The 23,910-nt window shown below is 35.5% G+C and overlaps 2 protein-coding genes across 3 annotated transcripts; both read right to left on the reverse strand.

The window, feature by feature from the left end:
- Nucleotides 1-1,498: 1,498 nt before the first annotated feature.
- Nucleotides 1,499-2,569, reverse strand: LOC116169187. The gene is made up of 3 exons (XM_031485215.1): nucleotides 2,118-2,569; nucleotides 1,888-1,966; nucleotides 1,499-1,837 (listed from the first exon to the last, which is right to left on the reverse strand). The coding sequence occupies exons 1-3, from the start codon at nucleotides 2,360-2,362 to the stop codon at nucleotides 1,499-1,501; spliced, it is 663 nt and encodes a 220-aa protein (XP_031341075.1). The 5' UTR covers nucleotides 2,363-2,569.
- Nucleotides 2,570-8,468: 5,899 nt separating this feature from the next.
- LOC116168255 (vascular endothelial growth factor receptor 1-like) lies at nucleotides 8,469-14,733 on the reverse strand. Of its 2 annotated transcripts, none has more exons than XM_031483964.1 (18): nucleotides 14,477-14,733; nucleotides 14,269-14,431; nucleotides 14,096-14,222; nucleotides 13,853-14,049; nucleotides 13,660-13,805; nucleotides 13,273-13,609; nucleotides 13,046-13,222; nucleotides 11,790-11,917; nucleotides 11,574-11,742; nucleotides 11,423-11,526; nucleotides 10,998-11,373; nucleotides 10,779-10,950; nucleotides 10,532-10,686; nucleotides 10,318-10,484; nucleotides 10,150-10,272; nucleotides 9,891-10,102; nucleotides 9,735-9,840; nucleotides 8,469-9,687 (listed from the first exon to the last, which is right to left on the reverse strand). In XM_031483964.1, the coding sequence occupies exons 1-18, from the start codon at nucleotides 14,702-14,704 to the stop codon at nucleotides 9,091-9,093; spliced, it is 3,684 nt and encodes a 1,227-aa protein (XP_031339824.1). In that variant the 5' UTR covers nucleotides 14,705-14,733; the 3' UTR covers nucleotides 8,469-9,090. The 2 variants fall into 2 exon arrangements, with proteins under 2 accessions (XP_031339824.1, XP_031339825.1); XM_031483965.1 differs by having other exon boundaries at nucleotides 10,532-10,641; nucleotides 14,477-14,732.
- Nucleotides 14,734-23,910: the final 9,177 nt, after the last annotated feature.

Genomic DNA, 23,910 nt, shown 5'->3' on the forward strand with positions numbered 1-23,910 from the left:
GACAATGGGTCTTTGGTGTGCCTAAGTGCTGGCTGGTCGGGCTCTTCTTCACTCTTTTAATTATGGGCACGCTTCATAAAACGAAAATAAAATTACGTTGTTTTCCTAAATCAACGTCAAAAAATTCATTGAAAATTTGTTGTAAAGTGTAAACATTGCAATATACTAAAAGAAAAAAGGGGAAACATAATATAGCCTTGAAGGTGATTACAAATTACTATAGAATGTCGAATAATAAACTGTTGACCAAACAATGAATCATCGGGTATTTCCTAAAATTGTTTTCCATTTTTAGCCAAACGATAAGAAAACTCCACAATAATTGACGAGTCAATAAAACGTGAAAATTCTTAATCTTCAAGATCTAGTTTTACTGATAAAATTTCAATGTGTGCAATTAAATATTCGTTACTATTATAAGTTCAAAGTAAATTTTTGGAAACGTCAATGTTAGGTTTAAAGGGGAAAACTTGTACTGTATAACCTCCTTTTATATCCTATGACTAGGACCACAAACCCCAAAAATTGAATTAAGAGATAGCAGGAACTTCCAAATTACTTTTTTTTGTACCAAAATTGCTTTTGAAGTTCCTCGGTTGTGCACAAATTTTTTTAAATTCCGATCCTTTTTAAAGTTCCTTAATATTCAGAAGCGTGAAACAGAACGCGGCTTCTTAGGTCGTTAATATAATATATGTCCCTGTAGGGAGTAGAATCCCGAACTCCCGAACCTACAGGGACATAGGTATATTATATTAACGACCTAAGAAGTCGCGTTCTGTTTCACGCTTCTGAATATTAAGGAGCTTTAGTTAAACGTTTCTGGGAAAGTAAAATAGGTAGGTTTTTGAAATTTTGTACTTACCTACGATTTAGGAGTTACTCTGAAGGCCGAATCGATGTAAAATATTTTCGAAATGGCCGCACTTCCGGAAACACCGGTAGTAGATAGTAACTTCGTTATTTTAAATAGCAACCCCTATTTTTATTGGATTTTTGGATTCTACGTGAAATTTCAGTTCTTTTTGACTCTAAGAAAAGAAATGGCGGATGCAGATGGTACATGGTTGATTACTTGAAAACGGTTGTAATCATGGTAACCTATTTTTATCAGTGCATAGAGAATGAATAGGACTTTCTTTTAGTGTACTTAAAAAAAAGTTGCGTACTTCCGCACCTATGGAGATCCAAATTCCGTTAATTGAAGTACCCTTTTTTCTCGTACTCAATCAATAGAATCCGCTCACAACACAAGAATATCATTAGTATATCCATTTTTCCGTTAAACATTGCGTTTTCATTCATTGTTTAAAAAAATATCGATTTCTTGGATATACTTTCCTCGTAAACTTCCTGACAAGTTTCTGTTCTGGTGTGAGGAACCTGGGATGGAGATCCATCCAATCCACCAAACATGAAACATAATCAAGAAAAGAACAATTAAAAACTTTATTTCTCGAGTGATAAATAAAACAAAGGGAACGAATAACCACTTGCTTTAATAGCTATCTATATTTTTGCCAATTCTCAAAAAATAAGGAACGTTGGATACTTTATTCCCGCTGCTACCCTTCTTTGCTGATAAAATTTGTCTGGAAATATTCTCCCGATTCTTCTTCCACTTTCTTTGATTTACAAACTCATGGAACACATATTTTGTTGACGGTATGTGTCTACGTAGAAAAATATCAATCTTATTCCACAAGTTGTTCAAAGTCTGTTGAGTTAACCAGTAGTGAGGGATCAGCAAACATTCAGTCGGTTCGGTTGAAATTACTCTTCTGCCTTCCATGGCTTCGCCAAAGCCGAAGCATGATAGCGGATTCAGTATGCAAACCTAACAGCTCTATTGCTTGAAAGGTGTTGAGATCCGTAAAACTTACCTACTTGCATAAAGTGCATTTCAGCCTTTGGTGGAAGATTTTTCGTTTTTGTGGAGTTTGTTGCTTGTTGCTGGTGGACATCTCTAAAAATGCCAATATCTCAAACACGCATGACTCTAGTTAGTTTTAATTTTAATGGAGCACGCGATCTGATCGTTAATCCACCTTCATAGCATATTATCATAACATTTTGAAAAACAAAGATAATTAGAACACTTACTTACTGCTAATTACCTGTCTGGTTTGAGAAGCTTGTACCGAGATTTTATGTTCTCAACGTATAGTTCCTCTACAATTTTGCACCTTCCATTCAGCACGAAATACACGTAATTTGCTAATCCAAAACCGTCACCTAATATAATACTATTTTCATTATAACGTTTAATTTTGGAGAGCGAACAACATTCTGCAATCGTTTCTTGATTCCATTTGCGAAAATATTCAAAGCGATTCATGGCAGCTTCGACGTCACTTGTCATGTCTTCTTGTTGAGAGTTTGATCAATAATACAAAATTATTGCATTAGGATTAGGTCACAGTATCGGCACCTACTTCAATTCGATTGATTACTTGATATAGGTAAATAATGTAAAACTGAAGTTCGAATTGTAAAGTTGTCGTACAGTTGATTCCTTATACAAGGATTCACTATAGCTATTTGTGTATTAAGAGCGCAAAATGATATATTGTCGATTGAAAGAGACAGTTGACGCGCGACGGAGCGCGGCAATCTCTTGAAATCGACAATCAATTTGCGCTCGAATTACACACAAGATTTTTTCTACAATCGAGCAGTTCACATATTTCCAGAAATTTAAATTTTTCACTCAAATCATATTAATCTTATGCCCAAATGAAAGATGTCATTTACTCGTTGTCATTGGATACTCTGAGCAATGCATATTTGATTTATAGTTAATAATTGGGAGAGCGAGCGTTTTTTCTATTTTGTCGCTTAAGCGACAAAGTGACATTCCTCGAAAAAGATGACGTTTGCGTTGTCAAATACGAGCGCAAATGCCTACTTTGGATATCGATTGTAGAAAAACAGACAATATATTTTTGCTATAAATTATTCGTAGAATAATGAACCCCTTTTATGTGGTAGCTACTCAATATTCTTCATTAAAAAGGTGAAATAAGATACAAATCTCAGTCTGTATATCGCACTATCGATCTTCCTAAGGTAATTAAGAAACAAAAACCCTATCGAAAACAAGCACGCAGGAAGATATATAGACCCATTTATTCTTTCGACTTCTCACACAACCACTATTTATCTGAGAAATAATTCAGAACCGCAAATTTGTTATAACCTGAAAATTTCGATGATGCTCAATCTTTAACATTCACTTAAATCTCTAAAACTTCAAAAACTCTACCTATAACTTGAAATGAAACTTCGAAATAAATCATGAAGCTTTAGTACTACTTTTCGATCAAGAGTATCCTGATCTATTATACTCCAGGTCCTTTTATCTATAGAACATTACCTTTTTTATATTATAACGTAAATTTAGTCTTAAAATGAATTAATTTGCCGTGTAATGCATTGGTGCGATTTTTTCTACTCAAAACCAATAATGGAAAAAATCCAGCATTTTTCGTCCTCACCAACTTTTTGAAGGTGGTGATTTCCCATTTGGCCGTATAGTTAATCCGGATTGAGTTTGAGCATTGAATAAAAAATTTATTTATTTACTTGAAAATCTGGCATTTATAAAAATTTCGTAACAAACCCTCATTTTAGTCATTTTTTATTTGTGTGATTTATTTAGACTATTGTAAATTCACAAAACGCAGACAAGAATGGAATATTGTACTATGAAAGTTATGGTAGGTACTAATTTTGAGCCACAAGAAAAGTTTTTAGTCAATAAAGGCAATTTGCATTAAAGACGGAATCCAAATGCAACATTTTCCCATAGTTAAATAATAAATTGTTGTCAGCCTGATTTAGCACATACAACGTAGACGTATTGTCACTTATTGCAATTAACTTTCAATTTATGTATAAAATTGTATACGAGACCTTTCATTTTGCTAATAAAGCATCGGCCACCTTCAAATTTTCCAGAATGTCAGCGCTCATTAGACGAGATGTGACCACAATGACGTAAATCTAGTCCCAGCCTTTGAAAGCACCCCATCTATGGCGAATATGCAGTGGAGTAATTAAAATCGTTCTCATCTCCTTTCAGAAATGTAACAAGTGTAGAAATAAAACAAATCTCTTCTATAGCAATAAAAAGTCAGTTTTGCTCAAAGCAATTTAGTTAATGATGTATAAATACATCACAATTTACACTTAGATTTTCCCATCTACAAATCAAAGTACAATTTAGACAATTAAACAGTAGAATGTATTTAATTGTAAAAGGCAATTTCTGAAATCTACGTCGTAATCTTGATTGAGAAGTTCAAGATCATGTGTAGGTAACGTACGTGAAATTTTAATTATTTATACACACAATGTAATTAAATAAAAAAATTAATAACGAAAAAATCTGCACTTGGAAGATCTAGTGAATGACCTTACAGATCAATAAATGAACAATAGAATCTCCCGCACGTTCCCATAATTATGTTTAAACAATAAACCTGTTTATACACCAGAGATTTTGTTGTGGTGTCCGTACCAAGACGTGAATATTCTCCAGTAATTTTATTTAATTGGGAGCGGGGCACCCATATAATAGAGGCTCGCCGTTTGGTGCAGGCACTTCAAATTCATCATTCACGATATAAGCACAGAAATATCGCTCAGAAATCAAAATGCCTTGCCATCCGACCGACAACTCCGCGGACAAATGCAAAGGTACGTAGATATCCTTTTTTTTTCTTGGTTTTAAACATTTTTTGTAAATTTTAGACGGGTCTTGCTCTCCCAGTAGCTGCAGTGGTTGCAACTGTGCCGCAAATTGCAAGTGTAATTGCTGTGCATCTAAGGGTGAGAAGAAGTGAGGAATATGACGGGAATATATATATATATATTAATTATGTAGTAGTGCTGTCGGTATTTAAATAAACGACTTCTATAACGTTTTATTGAATTCAATTTGGTTTCATTGCAATCAGTGCGTTGCACTCTAGGTCAAATGGGTCTAGTATGCGAGAGGAATGTAGCCTCGGGGCTTTATTTAAGTAAGTGTACTGAGAGTGAGAACGAATCAAATATCATGTCCAAAACGAGAGCTAAGGATGAAGCTGGCCCTTGCTTTAATCCACCGACAAAATGAAATTTAAAATCCCTAAAAATGCCTGTATATTAACTATTATAAGCATAAGGTTATAAGGTGAACTTATACTTTTATTTGTATGTTTTAGTTTGATTTTAAAGATGGATTCAATGTGCAACAGAGTAAGTTGCCCCCCATTGTATGTCCTATCCAAATTACCTAATGCTTACAAATTCAGAGTGTAAATCTTTTGGATGAATAAATTCAAGATACGGCAGTTAAAAACGTACCTTTGCTGTACCCTTAGTGGCCTTAGTAATAGTTTCAAGGCATTTTGGGAAATGGGCATAGAATGTTATTCATGAAAAAATTGATTCACATGTTAAAATAGGTACAGTTCTTTCCAAAACGTTATACGCGTTTACCACAGCTTTATATGTCCTTTCCAGGGTGGTGCTAACGTAAAAAGTGAAAATGATTACGACTACGCCTTTATGCACAAAATTTGGGAAAAATGCACTCTATTTTTTCTACATTTTCGAATTTTACGTTGAATTTGGAGTACAACGATACGCCATCGTTGACCCTTTACTTTAATTTCATAATATGAAAAGAATCACATGAGAAGACTTTTAATTTACGGATGAAGAAACTCAACAATTGAAAACATATCAAATAAAAGTAACAAAAGTATGGAATATCTACACTTGACGTTTTAAAATGTGCCCAAATATTCCTCCCTCTTGGTTTAAACATGTTTCTAGCCTTTTTATGACATTTCCGTGAGTTGCCCTTTTAATTTGTTGAGCTGTTAATGAATTGAAAGCATCTCTAACTCGTCTATCCAATCTCCATATCAGCTTTTGTTGTTGGTGGTGTTTCATAAACCATATCTTTGATATTTCTCCAAAGAAGAAAAGTCTAGGGCGAACGTGCGGGCCATGTCTAAGGGCCTAAATAACCGATCCAGTTACCATTAAAGGTTTGCTCCAGATAATCCGAAATTGCCCACGCATTATGAGCTCGCTCACAACATTGAATTCTGCGTTCATGATCGCCATTTATGTTGCTTTTTGAGTATTCTTTGTGCTACTCGTGTCTGATGTGACAATTCCCCTTTGAATATCATTCGGTGATGCAGGTGGATTTGCAGCAAAATTAGCCTGTGCAGGTATTTCTTGTTCTTCAGAGTCTACCACAGGTTTTCTTTTTTGTATTTTTACCGTTATCCCTGCAATTTTGTAGTAATTATATCCTCTGAGGGTCGCGCCTTGTCAGGGTATCTTTCGGAAAAACGACGGCAAGTCCTGGCTGCTATTCGATTACGTTCACCGTGTATTAATATTAAATTCAAAAATCTTCATTAATGTAACCCAAACGAGTCATTATTGACCAGAAATAAAAGTTCAAAACTGTTCAAAAAGCGAAAATTTGACGTTTAAACGTTATCATAATAAAACCAAACATCAAGCGACTTAATTTTTTTATCAGTTTACTACAAGCAGTAACTAAAACATGGAATATCTCGGAAACCGTTTGAAGCAGCCTTTGACATTTGTGTATCAAATTAAAGGTCTCGGAAAAAGGGAAATAACAGTGAAGAAAAAAAAATGGTTTCGGAAATTTAAAAATTTAAAGGTTTAGAGCTTTTTAAAAATGACGTAGTTTCATTTTTCTAGACGATTACACGCATACCATAAGAAAATTCGATCTTTCCTTAATAAAGTCGTGAAAACTGTTTTACAATATATCTTACCGTTTTCGATTAATACATTTTTAAAATAACCTCTGCAAATTCAATTTTTGACATGCAAACGTGAATGACGTGAATCTATATTGACGAACCCCTTGGAGCAAAGGGTCAATTATGGGGTATCGTTGTATTCCAAATTCGACGATCGATCGAAATCGGAAAATGTAGAATGTTCCTTTTTAAAATAACAAAGTTGATGGCCACCTTCGGTATTTGAGGAAGTGAATCTTGAAAATATTTTAGTTCAATTCGTCGCCCTTCAGGCTGGACAGTACACCTGTTCCGTTGCCCGAAACCGCTTGATTTCCTTCCACGATATCTGAATTCTGAGTGAAGATGATGAAGGGGTCGAATGTTCCTGTGAAAGGTGAATGCTTTAGCTAGACAATAACACCGGAATTTCTTAAAATGTTTTTAAATAATCTTTTTTTTAGGGGCCCATTATTTTCTAGCTATCCTTGTTTCTACATCTATGACATCTCCAGCTACCTACCTCAGTACTCATCTATTCTATGACCAAAGCTCGTCCACTTGGTTTGTTTCTCTACTATTACCTATCAGCAAAGGTTACTCTTTGTTATCAGCTTGTTGCTTGAAATTCTGGCACGTTTAACACTAAGATCATCTCAAGATCCTGTTGAAAGGAACGGAGATCATCTAAAAGACTCGAAAATCTTATATTAGCATTTGTAAGCCTTCTGGATATACCTTTCCGACCATTCTAGGTAATTTCAAATATTACAGTGTGGTTTGTATAACCAATTGTATTTAAATACAATGGTATAACGTAGGTACATACCTTTGAATCAAAGGTACATACTGTGGAGCAATAAGCATCGTACTGTGTACTTATAAATTACACAGTTTGTTTGCGCCACGAGTTATGCCAAATGGGCAGCAGGTAATAGTAAATAAATTAATCTCAAGAAGAATATGGAAGTAGTATGGAATGGCAATGCCATTTTTACCTAGCAAAAATGAAATTAAATGCATCGTGTGGATATCTGACGTAAATCAAAAGAATTACGCGTTTTGATGTACTGTATAAATGTTACCAATAGGGTACTTCCTACAAATCTCGCACCCTCCCTGCGATTTGTAAAAGAAATCTACTATTTACCTACAAGTGGTAATTTACTTTCGTGTACTTAGTAACGACAAAAAGCGTTCAGTTCGTAAACGTACGTTAGATGTCAGAACGATATCCTTTTCAATGACTACTTTTCCAAATTAGCGCGTATCCCACACACATTTATCATTGAATAACTATTAAATTCAAGGCATTTATGTTGGAAGCACTGGAACTACTTGTGGCTATTGAACTTGCAAAAGTAAAACAAAAACACCAATAGACCACAAGGTAATTATAATAAAATTTAAAATATCGAACGCGTTCCAACAGCATCGCTGTCATCATAAGAGAACAACTATTGTTTTTTCCCGGTCAATTTCGGGCATGTATTTTTTCGCCCGAAAATACGTTTTATTTTTTTTTAGAAATTTAAATGGTCTCTTGTTTATAACTTTTAATGTAGGCGCCCAATTCTTGAAAATTCGGGATATATTGGTTTCTACAAGTCAAAATGTATAAGAAAAAGACCTTTATAGACTTTGTACGTGGTCCCTAGGGTGTGCGAAAATGAAAAATTTGAGTAATTTTCAACATGAAAATCACATTTTGCGTCATATATTGGTTTTATATACATAAAATATATAAATAAAAACACGATTATATTCCCTTAATCTAATTTCGTACTTTATCCTTATATACATAATAGAGATCTTCAGTATTGTTTTCCTTTGCTCAATCATTTTGTGATAAAGCTGATCAGCAATATCTTCTTGGGGCCATTGATTTCCGATTCGGTCATTTGTTTCATATGTTCATTGATTTAGTCGTATTAAATAGGTTTACCTAATGAAAGTACATAAAAAGGCGCTTTGACATAGTTAAATGTACTCTGCACAATCTCTTCGCAGAGCATATCGAACATAATGTCGGGTATTCATCACAGAACTAGCTTACAAGCACTATTTCATACACACAATTATGTCTAATGACTAAATATTGAGATGATATATGGCACAATATATAATATTGTTTGGATATGTTGTCCTTACGTGCAATTTCAGGTACTCTTATTGTTGCACTAAATATTTGTGTACTGTTCTGATAATACTCATAAATGAGTGTCGTGCTTTTCATGCTCATCAACGGGTCCTCATTAAATTACAACCAAATGCACTTGTAATACACAGACCCTCTAGACGCACATTAAACCTGCACTCGTTCCCAATCCCGGGTATTGTTATTAACGTAGTGATTCGCATCCTTTTCATTTGTGGCACTAATGCATTCTTTAAGATTTTTTTCATTTTTCATGGCATTTTTGTTTTGTGGCATGTTGACGTAATTGTCCGCGGTTTTCACAATATCTTCATCAGTCTTTTCCATAATAATGGGGGGCATATGATAAGACGGATTTGAAAAACTTGTGGGCGTTTTGACACAGGGACTTAATTCACAGTCTGATTCGTTCTGAGTATGAAGCATCGGTAACAGTTCGGTGCCCAACGCTAGTTCAGTGTCACTATTTTTATGTTTTCTATTACTATTGTCCACGTCAAAATTGAAAACTGTATCACACTGCTCGCGGGGGCTGAATATACTGGAAGGTTTCATGCATAAGTATCCAGGTGTGTCCATACCAGGAATGTTTCCGTTGAGGTGTACGTCATCATTAACGTAATGGTGAGGGGAGGAGAGGTGCTCAAAATCTGGTGGACTCAACATTGCCAAATAGTCACTGTGACCCGCTTCGATGCGTTGAGTGTTCATTACCAAATAAGGGTCGTTTAGGTCGACATAATGCTACAAACGATCAATGAATCGGCTATTAAAACCCGGTTTGATCTTACCTGTCTGACGCTATCTTCGAGCATTAAGCCAATTTTTTCGGATAACTTTGTAAAAGTCGGTCTAGCAATGGGTTTTGGATGCCAACAGTCGCACATCATTTTGTATCTGGAACGTTTCAGAATCAGATTGTACAAAATGAGTGAGAAGCAACTTACATTTCATCGGTGGCATACTCAGGTTGGTCCATTCTATAACCATCCGCCAATTTCTGGTAGAAAATTTCGTTCGCCTCCATGCCAGGGTAGGGAGTTCGAGCTAATGAGAAAAACTCCCACAGCACGATACCATAAGACCATATATCGGACTGCGTCGAGAAGACACGGTCGCGTATGGATTCCACAGCCATCCACTTCACCGGCAATGGTCCCTAGTAGCGATGGTTAAAGTCATTGTTTGCAAATAGTGCATACTTACATCCCCTTTCTTTTTGTAATTATCACTTTTGTACATACTCTTGGCTAGTCCAAAATCACAAATTTTGACAATATTATTCTCCGCCAGCAGAATATTTCTGGCTGCTAAATCACCATGAAGCACCTGTAAACTTTATTGATTATTTGTCCACCGAACCGTAACGCCCACCTTTCGTGACGCGAGATATTCCATACCGCGGGCCACTTGGAACGCCCAGGTTATCAGATCCTTGGTGCAGATCGGCTTGACCGTCCCTTTGTAGTCACCGCGGTAATTCGATCGCCATTCGGGTTGTGAACTGTTACTGTTACTACCGGTCATTAAGCAGTCTTCTCCTGCAGATCGATTGTGAGTCAAGTCGGAGACGATAGGGGTAACTTACCACCAGTGGGTGTCATTGAAACCATGGTCGTGTCCGTAACTGCAGTATTTCCACTATAGTTGCAGTTTCCTCGATAATCAACCATATCTCTTGGTAAGGGATTGTTGTCACTGTGTGAAAACGTTAATGCAGCATACTTCACATTAGGAGAGTTACTATAGAATTTAAGAAGAAATAATCATGCAAAAGAGAGTAAATGAGCACTGATTGGTATTTACTCCACTAAACGCATTGCGCATGTACCTACCAGCTTTTGTTACTAGAAACCGAAAAAGAGCGTTCTAGTAGCTCAGAGCCGTAAGTGTAGTCAATTTTTCCAGTCTTGCTATCAATTTGATTCACAAAACTGTTGCGGTGGCGAAGAAGGTAATTGTGGAGGTTGCCAAAGCGGCAAAATTCAACAATGACCAATAGCTCTCCTGTAAATATAAAAATATTATTCGATTACTGAAAGTCTACCACATACGCTTGGCAACGTTCTTAGTGCACGCTCCTAGCAAATTAACGACGTTTAAATGCTTCCCCAAGTGAACCATGATTTTTAACTCTGAAGCGAGCGCTTTAATGTACGTGTAGTCCGCATTTCTCTTGACCATCTTTACTGCAACTGCGGTTACTTCCTCCCCTTCAACGATTCCGGTTGCCTCGGCTTTCATGACAACGCCAAAAGCGCCCGACCCCAGTTGTTTACCTAACTTTAGCTTTTCTCTGGGGAACTCATACTTTTTGTCATAGGGCAATAGCTCAGCTTGATCGTCTATACCCAACTCAGGGTTTAGGCTTTCCAACGCACCATTCTCGAAATTTGCCAGACCAGCTCTCTTCAACTCCCTTCTTAGTTTCTAAAAATACAATGCATTCACTCTCAGCTCTCATGGCCAACTGGCATACCTTCTCCTTCCTGTACCTGAGGCAGGTGTAAATGCACACCACCAGGCAGGAGAATATAATCCCAACAATAACGTACACGAAAATTAGATTAGCCGTCGGTTTATCTGCAAACGGATTTAATTAGCGTAATTAAATTACCTTCGGGACGTACTATTAAACTGCAGCGATATCCTCTTTTCTGCAACCCCAATTTTATTTTTGGCGCGACAGGTGTACTCGCCCTCGTCCTCCACCTGAGTGAACGGAATTTGAAGCACGTGGTCGTTTTGGAAGAACGTAATTCTACTTTTCGTGTTCCTTTCAACGATCTCCTCCCCATTCTGAAAAGGGAGTCAACGCATTTTTTAAAACACAGCGAGGTACTTACCAAGTACCAGGTTATTGTGGGTTTAGGTATGCCGACGGCAAAGCACCATAGTCGGAACTCGTCAGGGAGTGCGATTGTAAACGTGGAACCGTTGAGATTCGTGTCAGTAATTAAGGGCGATGATGGATCTAGTAGAAAATATGTTAACGTTCAAATTATTATAAAAAAACATATTTTTGGGTTGCATGATAAACAAAAGCTCATCCTTAAACACTTAAAGTAAGCCAATGAAGAACGAGGGTCAAAATTTCTATAACTAAAGACGTTTCTCGTCGGAAGATTCCGAATACGCATCTACTGATTAATTTTGCGTATCGTTGTCAATGTAATGTTCCGTGTTTTTTCTGATTCACAGACTTTTATCTACAAGGATATTTGTTTTAGAAGGTACAGTGCTATCTATTTTATTTATGTCCAATTAAATAGTTGAATCTGTTTAAGGACTATTGTCATAATTAATAATAGATTATAGCTCCAACAAAGGTAATATCTAAAGTAATTTGATTGGTAAAGAACAACTGTTAACTCTTGTATTAGATGTCGAACCTCTTAAAATTGGATTGGATTCTGTTTTAAGAAATTTGTTAAAAGTTCAGTAAACAAAGTTTCCAAATTCATGGATTCATTGTAATTATGTAAATTGTGCATGAAAATATATCCTACATATTTATATTTTGTTCTTATTTCGTATTTACGCTAGGTATTTCACAGAAACCGTGGCCACGTAGATCGTTTTAGTTAATTTGGAGTTATTTGCAGAAATGGGAAGTATATATTGGAACCACTTAATTTATGTTGTAAATTTATCAAAAAACTTTACGGTTATTTTGTGTTTCATTGTTTACAAGTAAGCAATTCAGGAACAAGAAAATCCAATTTTTAAGGCAAATTAAACAGAAAGAACAATAAAGGAATTTTAGTAAATACATCACCGCAAAAAAACTTAAGTAGAGAAGACAATTATTTATACAATGCTGTTGAGGTAAGTCTCTGAAGATCCAGAAGATCTTTGCTTTCCTTAACACCGAATCATTTTTTATTTAGAACTACTGAAAACGGAATTAATATGTGGAAACAAAGAACGAAGAAACCAAATTAAAACTGTTGAGTGAACAAATGAATACCAGGCTAGTTCAGAAATTCGTGCGGTTTGGACAAGGTTTTATAGGTAGAACTGAAGCTGGAACGTCCAATCCAACTACTGTAAGCGCTGCAGATGGGAGGACTTTCAAAGTATTATACAAAGATGCTTTTACCTTTGATAGATAACGTGATGTTATCATAATGGTACATGTCCTGAGTCTTCGGCGAATCTGTGATAAACTTTTCTTTAACCTGACATGTATAGTTACCGGAATCATCGAAACCAATTTGGTGTATGGTGAGCGTTAGTTTGTTCGAGAACTCCGTCGAGCTTTTCTCAATTTTAAAATCTGTGAATGTAAAGACATGACTTGAATTCATTTGTCGATCGGAAACTTACGGTCATTCTCTTCAATTGGATTGAAGTGCGATCCGTTGTTTTTGTACCACTTGAGCTGTTCCGTGTAGTTATATCTTGATGCGGCGCAATACATGGTGATAGTCTCCCCTCGAGCGATGGGGTAAAGAGGAATCTCATTGTGAATTTCTTTCGTTTCTTCGTCGAAACCCCAAATTCCGAAACCGTTATCGACATCTGTGAGAAAATGGCCCATGATGGAACGGTCCGAGCCCATAGAATTGTTGGCTGTGCACATCACAAAACCGGACTGATCCGAGGTCAAATTTAGGAAGGAGGTTTTCAGTAACCCTTGCGTGTCGGTCCCAGTGGCTTTCCTCTGAAATAGCGATTGAATTTAAATGGGAAATGTGCGGTGGGGTGAATTACTGGTTCAAATTGGCAAGAGTTATCCAAGCAGTTTCGGTAGTACCAATAAATCGAGGGGTCGGGATACGCCGCAACTTTACATTTGATGATACTTTGCTGGTTGATGACATGGAAACTGTCGGTTTCGATGTGCACGGTTGGTTTATCTGAAATGGTAAGTGTTACAAATCGTGAAGACTAATTCACGGTTTACCTGTGACATTCAAGAATAAATTGAGGGTTTTCTCTTCATAATCATTGATTGCTTTCAGTTGGTAGGTGCCCCGATCGAAAATCGTAATGTCGAAAATTTTTAAAAACGCTTCGTGGTTTTCGGTTCGCACCTCGTACTTTTTGTTGTTTCCGTTATCGGCCCACCCCGCCTGTATTTCGGTGTTGTGGTTATCAAGCCTGCGTTTTAAGAATAAACTTTGGAATCGTGAGTGTGCGAACTTACCATACGAGCTTCGGGGAAGGATGGGCCTCGACGTTAATGCTCCATTGAATACTTGGCTCGCCTGCACTGACCGAAATTTCATAGACGCCATTTTCTTCAGTTAAATTGATGAAATGTTCAGCTTTGTCTAAAGTAAAAGGCTTAAAACTTTGGAAAAATATCATTGGACCTACCAAAAATTCTAACATATCTCGTATTATTATTGACATGATTTGGATCTTTAACTATGCAAGTGTATTCGCCTTGATCAATCGGTTTAGTTTTCTCAATGGTCAGTATTTGATGGTACTTTTCATTTGAATCGGCAATTGATTTACTAACTGATATGCGTCCGCTCTGAAACATGCATGTAGACTAAGGTTACATTTTTCTTAATTGTACCCTTATCCCATTTCTGTCAGGGGTGACCCATTCCATTGAGGATCGCACAGTGACTTTCAATGTACATTTTAGTGTCAGTTTTTCGCCTACGACCGTGTGGCCTCCGCTTAACTCCTCCAGGTAGGGTTTCGCAATTGAGTACGTCAACACTATTGGAAAATGTAAGGTTAATTTCATGCGATGAAAGAATGGGTTTTTTTGAAAATAACGCAGTGAAACTACAAACATTTTTTTTGGAAACGGTTGCTTTATCAGAGTTTATAATGTGCACGTGGAAGGTTGCGGAAATCGAAGGTGTTTTTAATTCACTTATCCTTATCACTTTTTATTTGTGGTTATATTGATGCAACACTGTAGACAGAGCTGGGCAAAATACTTAAGAATAAAAAGTATTTGAATACTAAATAGTAAATACTTTACACAAATCAAAGGTATTTGAATACTAAATACTTTTATGTCCAGCACAAGCGAATTCTAGATACAGAATACATTGTAAAGTATCCAAGTACTTTAAAAAATAAGTATTCAAATACTCTAGAATGTATTCGAATACTATAAAAAGTATTCGAATACTTTGAAAAGTATTTCACTTACTTTGAAAAGTATTCGAATACAGTAAAAAGTATTCAAATATACTTTAAAATTTAAAATAGTATACTAGATAAAAGTCTTAATACTACTTAAAAAATCAAGTTATACTTTGTATGGGGTTAGCTTTTTTATATTTCTATTGTTATATACAAATTTAAGGGGAGTAAATGCGTTATTATTATTATTATATTGTTATATACGAGGTACCTACCAGGACCTTTCTTATATCAGTTACATCCTTAAGAATATGTGTACCAGTTTTCAAAGCGTCGTGCACATGATACGTAGGTACGCCTTTCTGAAATTAATCCTAGCGATTTTGGAACAGATCCATTTTTGACCATCCGTTTGTCCGTGTGCATGATAGTTTGTTTAGAAACCTGCGATCGCTTTCAAAATTGGTACACATGGTCTTAAGGATATAAGAAAGGTCCCTATTGTTTTTAAGTTACGTAGACTATCGAGTCAAAAAGTTTCATCCAGGAACGTTCGGTATTCAGTTGTATCGGATTTTTATATTTGATTTTGTGACAATGGAAACTTTCCCTAAACATTTCTAAATTGTTCTCAAATATTTGAATAACTTAAAAGTACTTCCTTTTTCAAACAGTTCCAAGATTAGGCTACTAGTTCAAAAGTTACAGCCCTTTGAATTTTCTTTCGAAATTGGTTTCTAGTCTATAACTTTTGATTGAGAAGTCTGATCGAAAAAGTACGAATTGTTTTGGATTCTACGCACAAAAATTAATAAGAAAAAGTGTTTTCCCGAGAAATTTTGGTGTAGTCGATTTTTGGTAAAAAAGGAAGGTTATACACTGCCTTTTTTTGAGCCCCGAAAAAAAAATTATCTCAGATCGACCCGGAAAAAAAATTTTCTTATAGAATGTGGCCTGTAGAATCCATAATTTCAAACAGTTCCAAGATTGGGCTACTAGTTCAAAAGTTACAGCCCTTTTAATTTTCTTTCGAAATTGGTTTCTAGTCTATAACTTTTGATTGAGAAGTCTGATCGAAAAAGTACGAATTGTTTTGGATTCTACGCACCAAAATTAATAAGAAAAGTGTTTTCCCGAGAAATTTTGGTGTAGTCGATTTTTGGTAAAAAAGGAAGGTTATACACTGCCTTTTTTTGAGCCCCGAAATAAAAATTGTCTCAGATCGGCCCGGAAAAAAAATTTTCTTATAGAATGTGGCCTGTAGAATCCATAATTTCAAACAGTTCCAAGATTGGGCTACTAGTTCAATAGTTACAGCCCTTTGAATTTTTTTTCGAAATTGGTTTCTAGTCTATAACTTTTGATTGAGAAGTCTCATCGAAAAAGTACGAATTGTTTTGGATTCTACGCACCAAAATTAATAAGAAAAAGTGTTTTCCCGAGAAATTTTGGTGCAGTCGATTTTTGGTAAAAAGGAAGGTTACACTGCCTTTTTTTTCGGGCCTCAAAAAAAATTGTCTCAGATCGACCCGGAAAAAAAATTTTCTTATAGAACGTGGCCTGTAGAATCCATAATTTCAAACAGTTCCAAGATTGGGCTACTAGTTCAAAAGTTACAGCCCTTTGAATTTTCTTTCGAAATTGTTTTCTGGTCTATAAATTTTGATTTAGAAGTCTATCGAAAAAGTACAAATTGTTTTGGATTCTACGCACCAAAATTAATTAGAAAAAGTGTTTTCCCGAGAAATTTTGGTGCAGTCCATTTTTGTTAAAAAAGAAGGTTATACACTGCCTTTTTTTGAGGCCCGAAAAAAAAATTGTCTCAGATCGACCCGGAAAAAAATTTTCGTATAGAATGAGGCCTGTAGAATTTATAATTTCAAACAGTTCCAAGATTGGGCTACTAGTTCAAAAGTTACAGCCCTTTGAATTTTCTTTCGAAATTGGTTTCTAGTCTATAACTTTTGAATGAGAAGTCTGATCGAAAAAGTACGAATTGTTTTGGATTCTACGCACCAAAATTAATAAGAAAAAGTGTTTTCCCGAGAATTTTTGGTGCAGTCGATTTTNTTATACACTGCCTTTTTTAAGGCCCGAAAAAAAAATTGTCTCAGATCGACCCGGAAAAAAAATTTTCTTATAGAATGTGGCATGTGGAATCCATAATTTCAAACAGTTCCAAGATTGGGCTAGTAGATCAAAAGTTACAGCCCTTTGCATTTTCTTTCGAAATTGGTTTCTAGTCTATAACTTTTGATTGAGAAGTCTGATCGAAAAAGTACGAATTGTTTTGGATTCTAAGCACCAAAATTAATAAGAAAAGTGTTTTCCCGAGAAATTTTGGTGTAGTCGATTTTTGGTAAAAAAGGAAGGTTATACACTGCCTTTTTTTGAGGCCCGAAAAAAAAATTGGCTCAGATCGACCCGGAAAAAAAATTTCTTATAGAATGTGGCCTGTAGAATCCATAATTTCAAACAGTTCCAAGATTGGGCTACTAGTTCAAAAGTTACAGCCCTTTGAATTTTTCTTCGAAATTGGTTTCTAGTCTATAACTTTTGATTGAGAAGTCTGATCGAAAAAGTACGAATTGTTTTGGATTCTACGCACCAAACTTAATAAGAAAAAGTGTTTTCCCGAGAAATTTTGATGTAGTCGATTTTTGGTAAAAAAGGAAGGTTATACACTGCCTTTTTTTGAGCCCCGAAAAAAAAATTGTCTCAGATCGACCCGGAAAAGAAATTTTCTTATAGAATGTGGCCTGTAGAATCATAATTTCAAACAGTTCCAAGATTGGGCTACTAGTTCAAAAGTTACAGCCCTTTGAATTTTCTTTCGAAATTGGTTTCTAGTCTATAACTTTTGATTGAGATGTCTGATCGAAAAAGTACGAATTGTTTTGGATTTCTACACACCAAAATTAATAATAAAAAGTGTTTTCCCGAGAAATTTTGGTGCAGTCGATTTTTGGTAAAAAAGGGAGGTTATTATACCCTGCCTTTTTTTCGGGCCTCAAAAAAAATTGTATTCAAATACTATGCGAAGTATTCGAATATTTCTCAAAGTATTCAAATACCTTGCGAAGTATTCGAATACTATTTGAGTTACAAATACAAATACTGCTTCCATAAAAGTATGTAATTACAAAGTTTTTGAATACTAAAAAGTATTTACAAAATCGAATACTGTCCAGCTCTGATGTTAACATAGTGTCTATGGGTAAAACAACCACAATGCAACACTGTTCGTATGGCTTCCCATATACTTATGATAACGGCCTTTTTTTGGGGGATAGTTTTTAGTTATATCACCATTTTGTAGGTATGTAAACCCCCTCTCCCATTAGTGCGCCCCTGATATTGTGAACATATGATGTAATTACTTTCATTGTTTTGTTGCCGCGAATAGATTCTGTTTTGTTTTTTTTTAATTCATCACAGACTGCTTGATTAAAATACAAAAACGGTTGATATAACTGATATCTTATTTTTAATCATATGCTATGATAGCTCGTTGAAAAAAAAATTAAAAAACCTATTAAGTATTCTAAAAATCCAATATTTAACTTTAGGAAGTTGGTAAATGTTCCTCAAAAGTACCCATCTTGAATTTTTTTGACATCAATTCTAAATTAAGCTTATCAAAGACAGTAACTTTTATATAAAACTTTCTTTTGTACCTGGTATACTTTCGATGACATAAGACATGCAATCCCACGCGATCTGGGACACACTGTATACGATGGTCCATATGAAAAAAATGTAGTTTAGGGTAGTATGAGAAAAACCAGACACCCTCTGTATATAAACTTTGAATCGCGATGGATTCTACATAAAAAAGTGCCCTAAGAAAGATTTTGCCAAAATCAATTATCTTTAATAATAAGAAAGAAACCGACTAAATTCGGGAATCGCCACCTACCGGCCAAACGATTAGAGATAGTTTAATTCTGTTTTTGCTAGTGATTTTCTTTTTAAAATCGAGCTACAGACACCTAGGTCCATTTTTTTCTTAAAATAAAGAGCGTTTCCATTTTTTTTCCCAATTCAGATTACCAAAGTTTCTTATAAAATCATATTTTCCGTCGTGTTTTCATTGCTTACATGGTTTACGTTTATATTTCTTCTGAATCGGATTTTCCGAAAACGGTAGTAGTAACAGTGGGAACGAGTTTCGCTAAATTAAGCATCCTGCAGAAAGTACTCGTACATTAATTTTAATTTAGTGCACTCGTGAAATTTGCCGCGATTTTTCAGAACCGAATTTTCTGAAAACGGAAGGGATACGGTGGAATTATATTTTGGTACCATAAGGCAGGTACATTTAATTCAGAACCAAGTGCATAAATTCATTTTCTAGCCAATATTTAAATCAAATTGAACGCTAAAAGCATTCTTCAGATGTTACAAAATGGTAATAACAATTTACAGGAAGTCTAGAAATTGCAGAGATTCAAAGGTTCTATAAAGATTTCTAAAACAATTTTCAGAACAGCCTTTGTTAGAATTTCCCGAAAGACCTTTCAGAAAAATTTCAGATTTTTTGAATACATTTTTAATTTCTGGGTAACCTTTTAGAAATTCTGATGTGATTTTTCAGATGTTGTTCAATGAGAATTCCGTTACAATCTGTAAGGGTTACGCCAAGACCAAAACTCATCTCTATCACGTGTCTGGAACTCAATTTTAAAGAGGTTGTTTGGCCGCTAGGGGGCGCTTCTCGAATTTACTCAATTTCTTTAATGTTCCACAAATTAAAAATTATTAAAGATAATTGATTTTATCTAAATTTTTCTTTCTTATAGCATTTTTTTATGTATAATCCATGGTGATACACAGTTCTTATAGAGGGTGTTTGGTTTTAATATGACCCTAAACTACCTTTTTCCATACAGACCACCCTATATATTTTGGAATTTGTGAAAAAAGTTTGGATCTACTAAAAATTTCCAGATCTTTTGTTTACCATGGAAACTTAGATGTCTGCAATATATTTGAATGTAAGTGTACATAAAATACAATATTGCAAATAATATTAAATATAAATATATCAAGTGAAATCAAAATTTAGGAAATTTTACGCTATTTTCAAAATCCCCAAAATATATCGGGTGGATCGTATGAAAAAAATGTAATTTAGGGTCGTATATAAAAAAAAACAAACATCCTGTATAGCAACTGTGTATCGGGATACATTCTACATAAAAATAACGATTTTGCCAAAATCAATTATCTTTAAGAATAAGGAAGTTATGAGGCATTAAAGAAATCGATCAAATTCAAGAAACGCGCCCTAGCGGCCAAACGATTAGAGACATTTTGTCGGATCCAGTGACTTTCTCTTTGAAATTGGGCTGCAGGCACCTAGATCTATTTTTTCTCTCTCTTAAAATGAAAAGTGTTTCCATAAGAAAGTGTTCAAATTGGACCGCCCTAAAATTAAGAAATTTCGAAAGCGAAAGTTCAATTCTGACTGCAGTTTTCAGAATGCGCCCCGAAAAATGTGTTCCAAAACCGTGTTGACCGCACAGTTTCATACAATAACTGGAACGCCCTTTGAAATGAATGTTTTAATAACCGAGAATGGGATGGCTACAGGCGATTATATACACGACACGAATACAAGTGAAGGTAAAGGGTTAAAGGAATGAAATTGATGTATGGAACTTGGGGAATGTTCATCTCTCGTCAGTCGCAAACGTCTTACTAAGTTCCCTTTTAAGGTCGGAATGTACGCGATACATGCTTCAAGAATGCTATGATCACATATTTCTCTCTGTCTTAAGGGAAAGAGCACAATTTTTAACCGACCGATTATAATTTCGATAATATCCGTATTATTAGTTGAGGAAGTTCAACATTTCCAACCCCTCCGCCTTTATACACATAAGACAACAAGCACGGTATATGTATAGACGACTGCCAACGGAACAATCATGTTTGGAATGATGAAGCCGAGACATGTAAAGGGATGGGGTGTAATCTGTTGTTGGTGAATGTGTAATGTGCCGTGCGGAAATCTTAGCCGAACTTCCTTATAACCACAAACCATCTCTGCCCTCCCATCCCCTTCGCTCCTCTATCAACAGTTCCGCTGCTAAATATTCGATTTACGTCTAATCAAACCGAATCGTAACCGCCGCCCTTTCCGGAAAAATCACACACAATTTTACGGTTATTGTTTTCATAAAAGATCGGAAAGTGGCGATAAATTAAGAAATTAATTTTCTATATATACGGCGCTTAGGAGAAAATATTCGCTCAAGCAGTGTCATAAAAACAATCCATCAAGGGTGTTTAAATCTTGCACGATGAATATTCATCAAAAAAACTCACGCAGGTTGCGTAATTATTGTATTAATATCAGTGGCAAAAAAATAAACGAAATGGGCGATAGATAGAATTTCACATTAAGGAAATATTCTTAGGTCTTCACCCTTGCTGAACTACAGAAGCTATTTAAGTGCAGGGGTTAGTTTCTTTATTGCTGTATTGTTAAACGCGATGACCTTTTAAAATGTCAAGTTGGGCAACTAAGAATTTCATATTTCCTCGTTTCTCGAATTGATGGTCCTGTCTTCTCAATTCATAATGTTGCCGATTTCCTTCGGGAATGTCACGAAACGAGTGTGTTTGTGAAATCTTTTTGTATCTATTCAAAAGCTCTCTTTAAAAGCTCAAAACTGTTTCGGTAGGCATGCACATTTTGTATTCCAATTTCAGTGATGTTGCTAATGTAATAAAGTTCTATACCTATTTTATATTCGGATCCCTTATACAGGGTGCCCATTATGTACGGAATGTAGTAGGTAAATATCGAATGTATACAATACTTTTCTATATGAAAGTTGTTTAATATAGTATAGTCCAAATATCTTTAGTGACGAAGTGATGGGAGGGGGGCAACATCAGCTACGCCACTGCCGCTAGGCATTATTTAAACTCAGTAGTGGCGCTAATTCCAAGTAAAGAACATGGAACAAGACTGAATATCAAAAAGCTTTTAAATTTACTGTATAGGAAATAAAATAGTGTAACCACCAGAGCAGAAGCGAAAGCGAAGTAAAAAATCAAAAAACCAATCAAAAAGTAGGAATTATTTCAACGAGATGAACAGAACAAGTAAAGCAGCCGAAATCTAAATCCGGAGGAAGTTAAAATACTAGCGCAGAACCAGAACTAATTAGTATACTATTATAGCGAATATTCTAGAAATCCCGATAGACATCGAGGCGCCCTAGAAAGTGATCGTAATACCGCCTTCCAAGATGAATTGGAACATGCTCTAAAAATAGCCTTCTTACTTTCCAAAGGAAGCTTCATTAAATCGCCCGCTCCCCCTTCTCTTCTTTTGCTTCAAATATTGAAGAAGTCAAAAATGTTGCCCTTAAATAATTACGATTTGTACCTTGAAAATTAAGTTACTTCTTCTTAATGCGTCAAGCTCCCATGTTACCGGTATAAGTTCGAAAGAGGGGGGAGGGGGGTATACTAAAGATATAATGTTTGTTCATTTGCATCCCTTCAACTGGCCTAGGGAGTATAAATGCCGTCCCAATGGCATATACTTACAAAAAAAATGGCGCATGAAGCTTCAATGTGGAATATTTTGGAAAGTCTCAAAATTTGGTTCCGAATCAGTGTTACTCACAGCTAAAGTCATAATGACTCACGGTCAGTGATGGCAACGAGAATAACTATGTAATTAGAGCTTGTATAAAAATCAGGGTTTAAATTATAGCGAGAGGCGGATTAAGAATTAGATCCGCAGTCAGATTCAAAATGACAGAATAAACAAAACCAGATTTAAAGTCCGATGCAAAATTAGAGCCAGAATCTGTCTTGAATAACAACCAGGATTCGAGTCTTAGAGCATTGAAATCAGTCGAAATCAGAGTCAAAGTTAACACCAAAGCCGGAACCGAAAAAGGATCAGTGGACAATTCAGTCAGAATGAGGGCAAGGATAGTAAAGTATAATAGCTCTGGGGGTATGGAATACCTCCCAGCTCTGAGGACCTTTTCTTGAAAACTACTTTGTCAGTTCCTTGCTGGCTTTATTTGGATAATGTCTTGTCGTTTGTCGCATTTGAAATTGTATATTGCGTTTGTATGTTTAAATTATAACACCCTGTAGATCGGAACGAAGCGCTTGCTGACCTATGCCCTTTAGGAACACCCTGTATATAACTGCAATTATTGTACATTCAAGTTTAAACGCTACTTTCTGCGCAAAAAATGCAGGCTTGAATTTGAGATGTAATAAAAAAATGTCCGCTTGACAGATTGGAATAGGATTGGCATCAAATTGGACACTTTCTTATGGAAATGGAAGAGTTAGTAAAAAATGGACCTAGATGCCCGGAGCCCAATTTTAAAGAGAAAACTACTGGCGCAAACAGAATTCAGCTATCACTAATCATTTGGCCGCTAGAGGGCGTTCCTCGAATTTAGTCGATTTTCTTATAGCCCCAGAACTTTCTTATTATTAAAGATAATCGACTTTGGCAAACTCTTTCTTAGAGCACTTTTTTATTTAGAATCCATTGCGATACAAAGTTTTTGTACAGGGTGTTTGGTTTTTCTTATACGACCTTAAAATATTATTTTTTCATATGAATCACCCTATAATATTGTAGACATCTTTATGAAATTTGGTACATGTCTTCTATGCATCAAGATGCATTTTCTAATGTGCAGAAGATCGAATTTGCTCAAACAAGAACGAGGATTTAAAAAATAATTTTTATTTTAATAGAAAGCAGTGGCATAGTATTTTTTCTCCAAACATATTCAATGCAAAAGCCGTACGCACGCCACTGGTGGAGAAAATAAAAACTTCTGCACATCAGAAAATGCATCTTGTAGAAGACATGTACCAAATTTCATAAAGATGTCTACAATATCATCT

The sequence above is a fragment of the Photinus pyralis genome, unplaced genomic scaffold, assembly GCF_008802855.1.
Source record: "Photinus pyralis isolate 1611_PpyrPB1 unplaced genomic scaffold, Ppyr1.3 Ppyr1.4_LG4, whole genome shotgun sequence".
NCBI classification, from domain to species: domain Eukaryota; kingdom Metazoa; phylum Arthropoda; class Insecta; order Coleoptera; family Lampyridae; genus Photinus; species Photinus pyralis.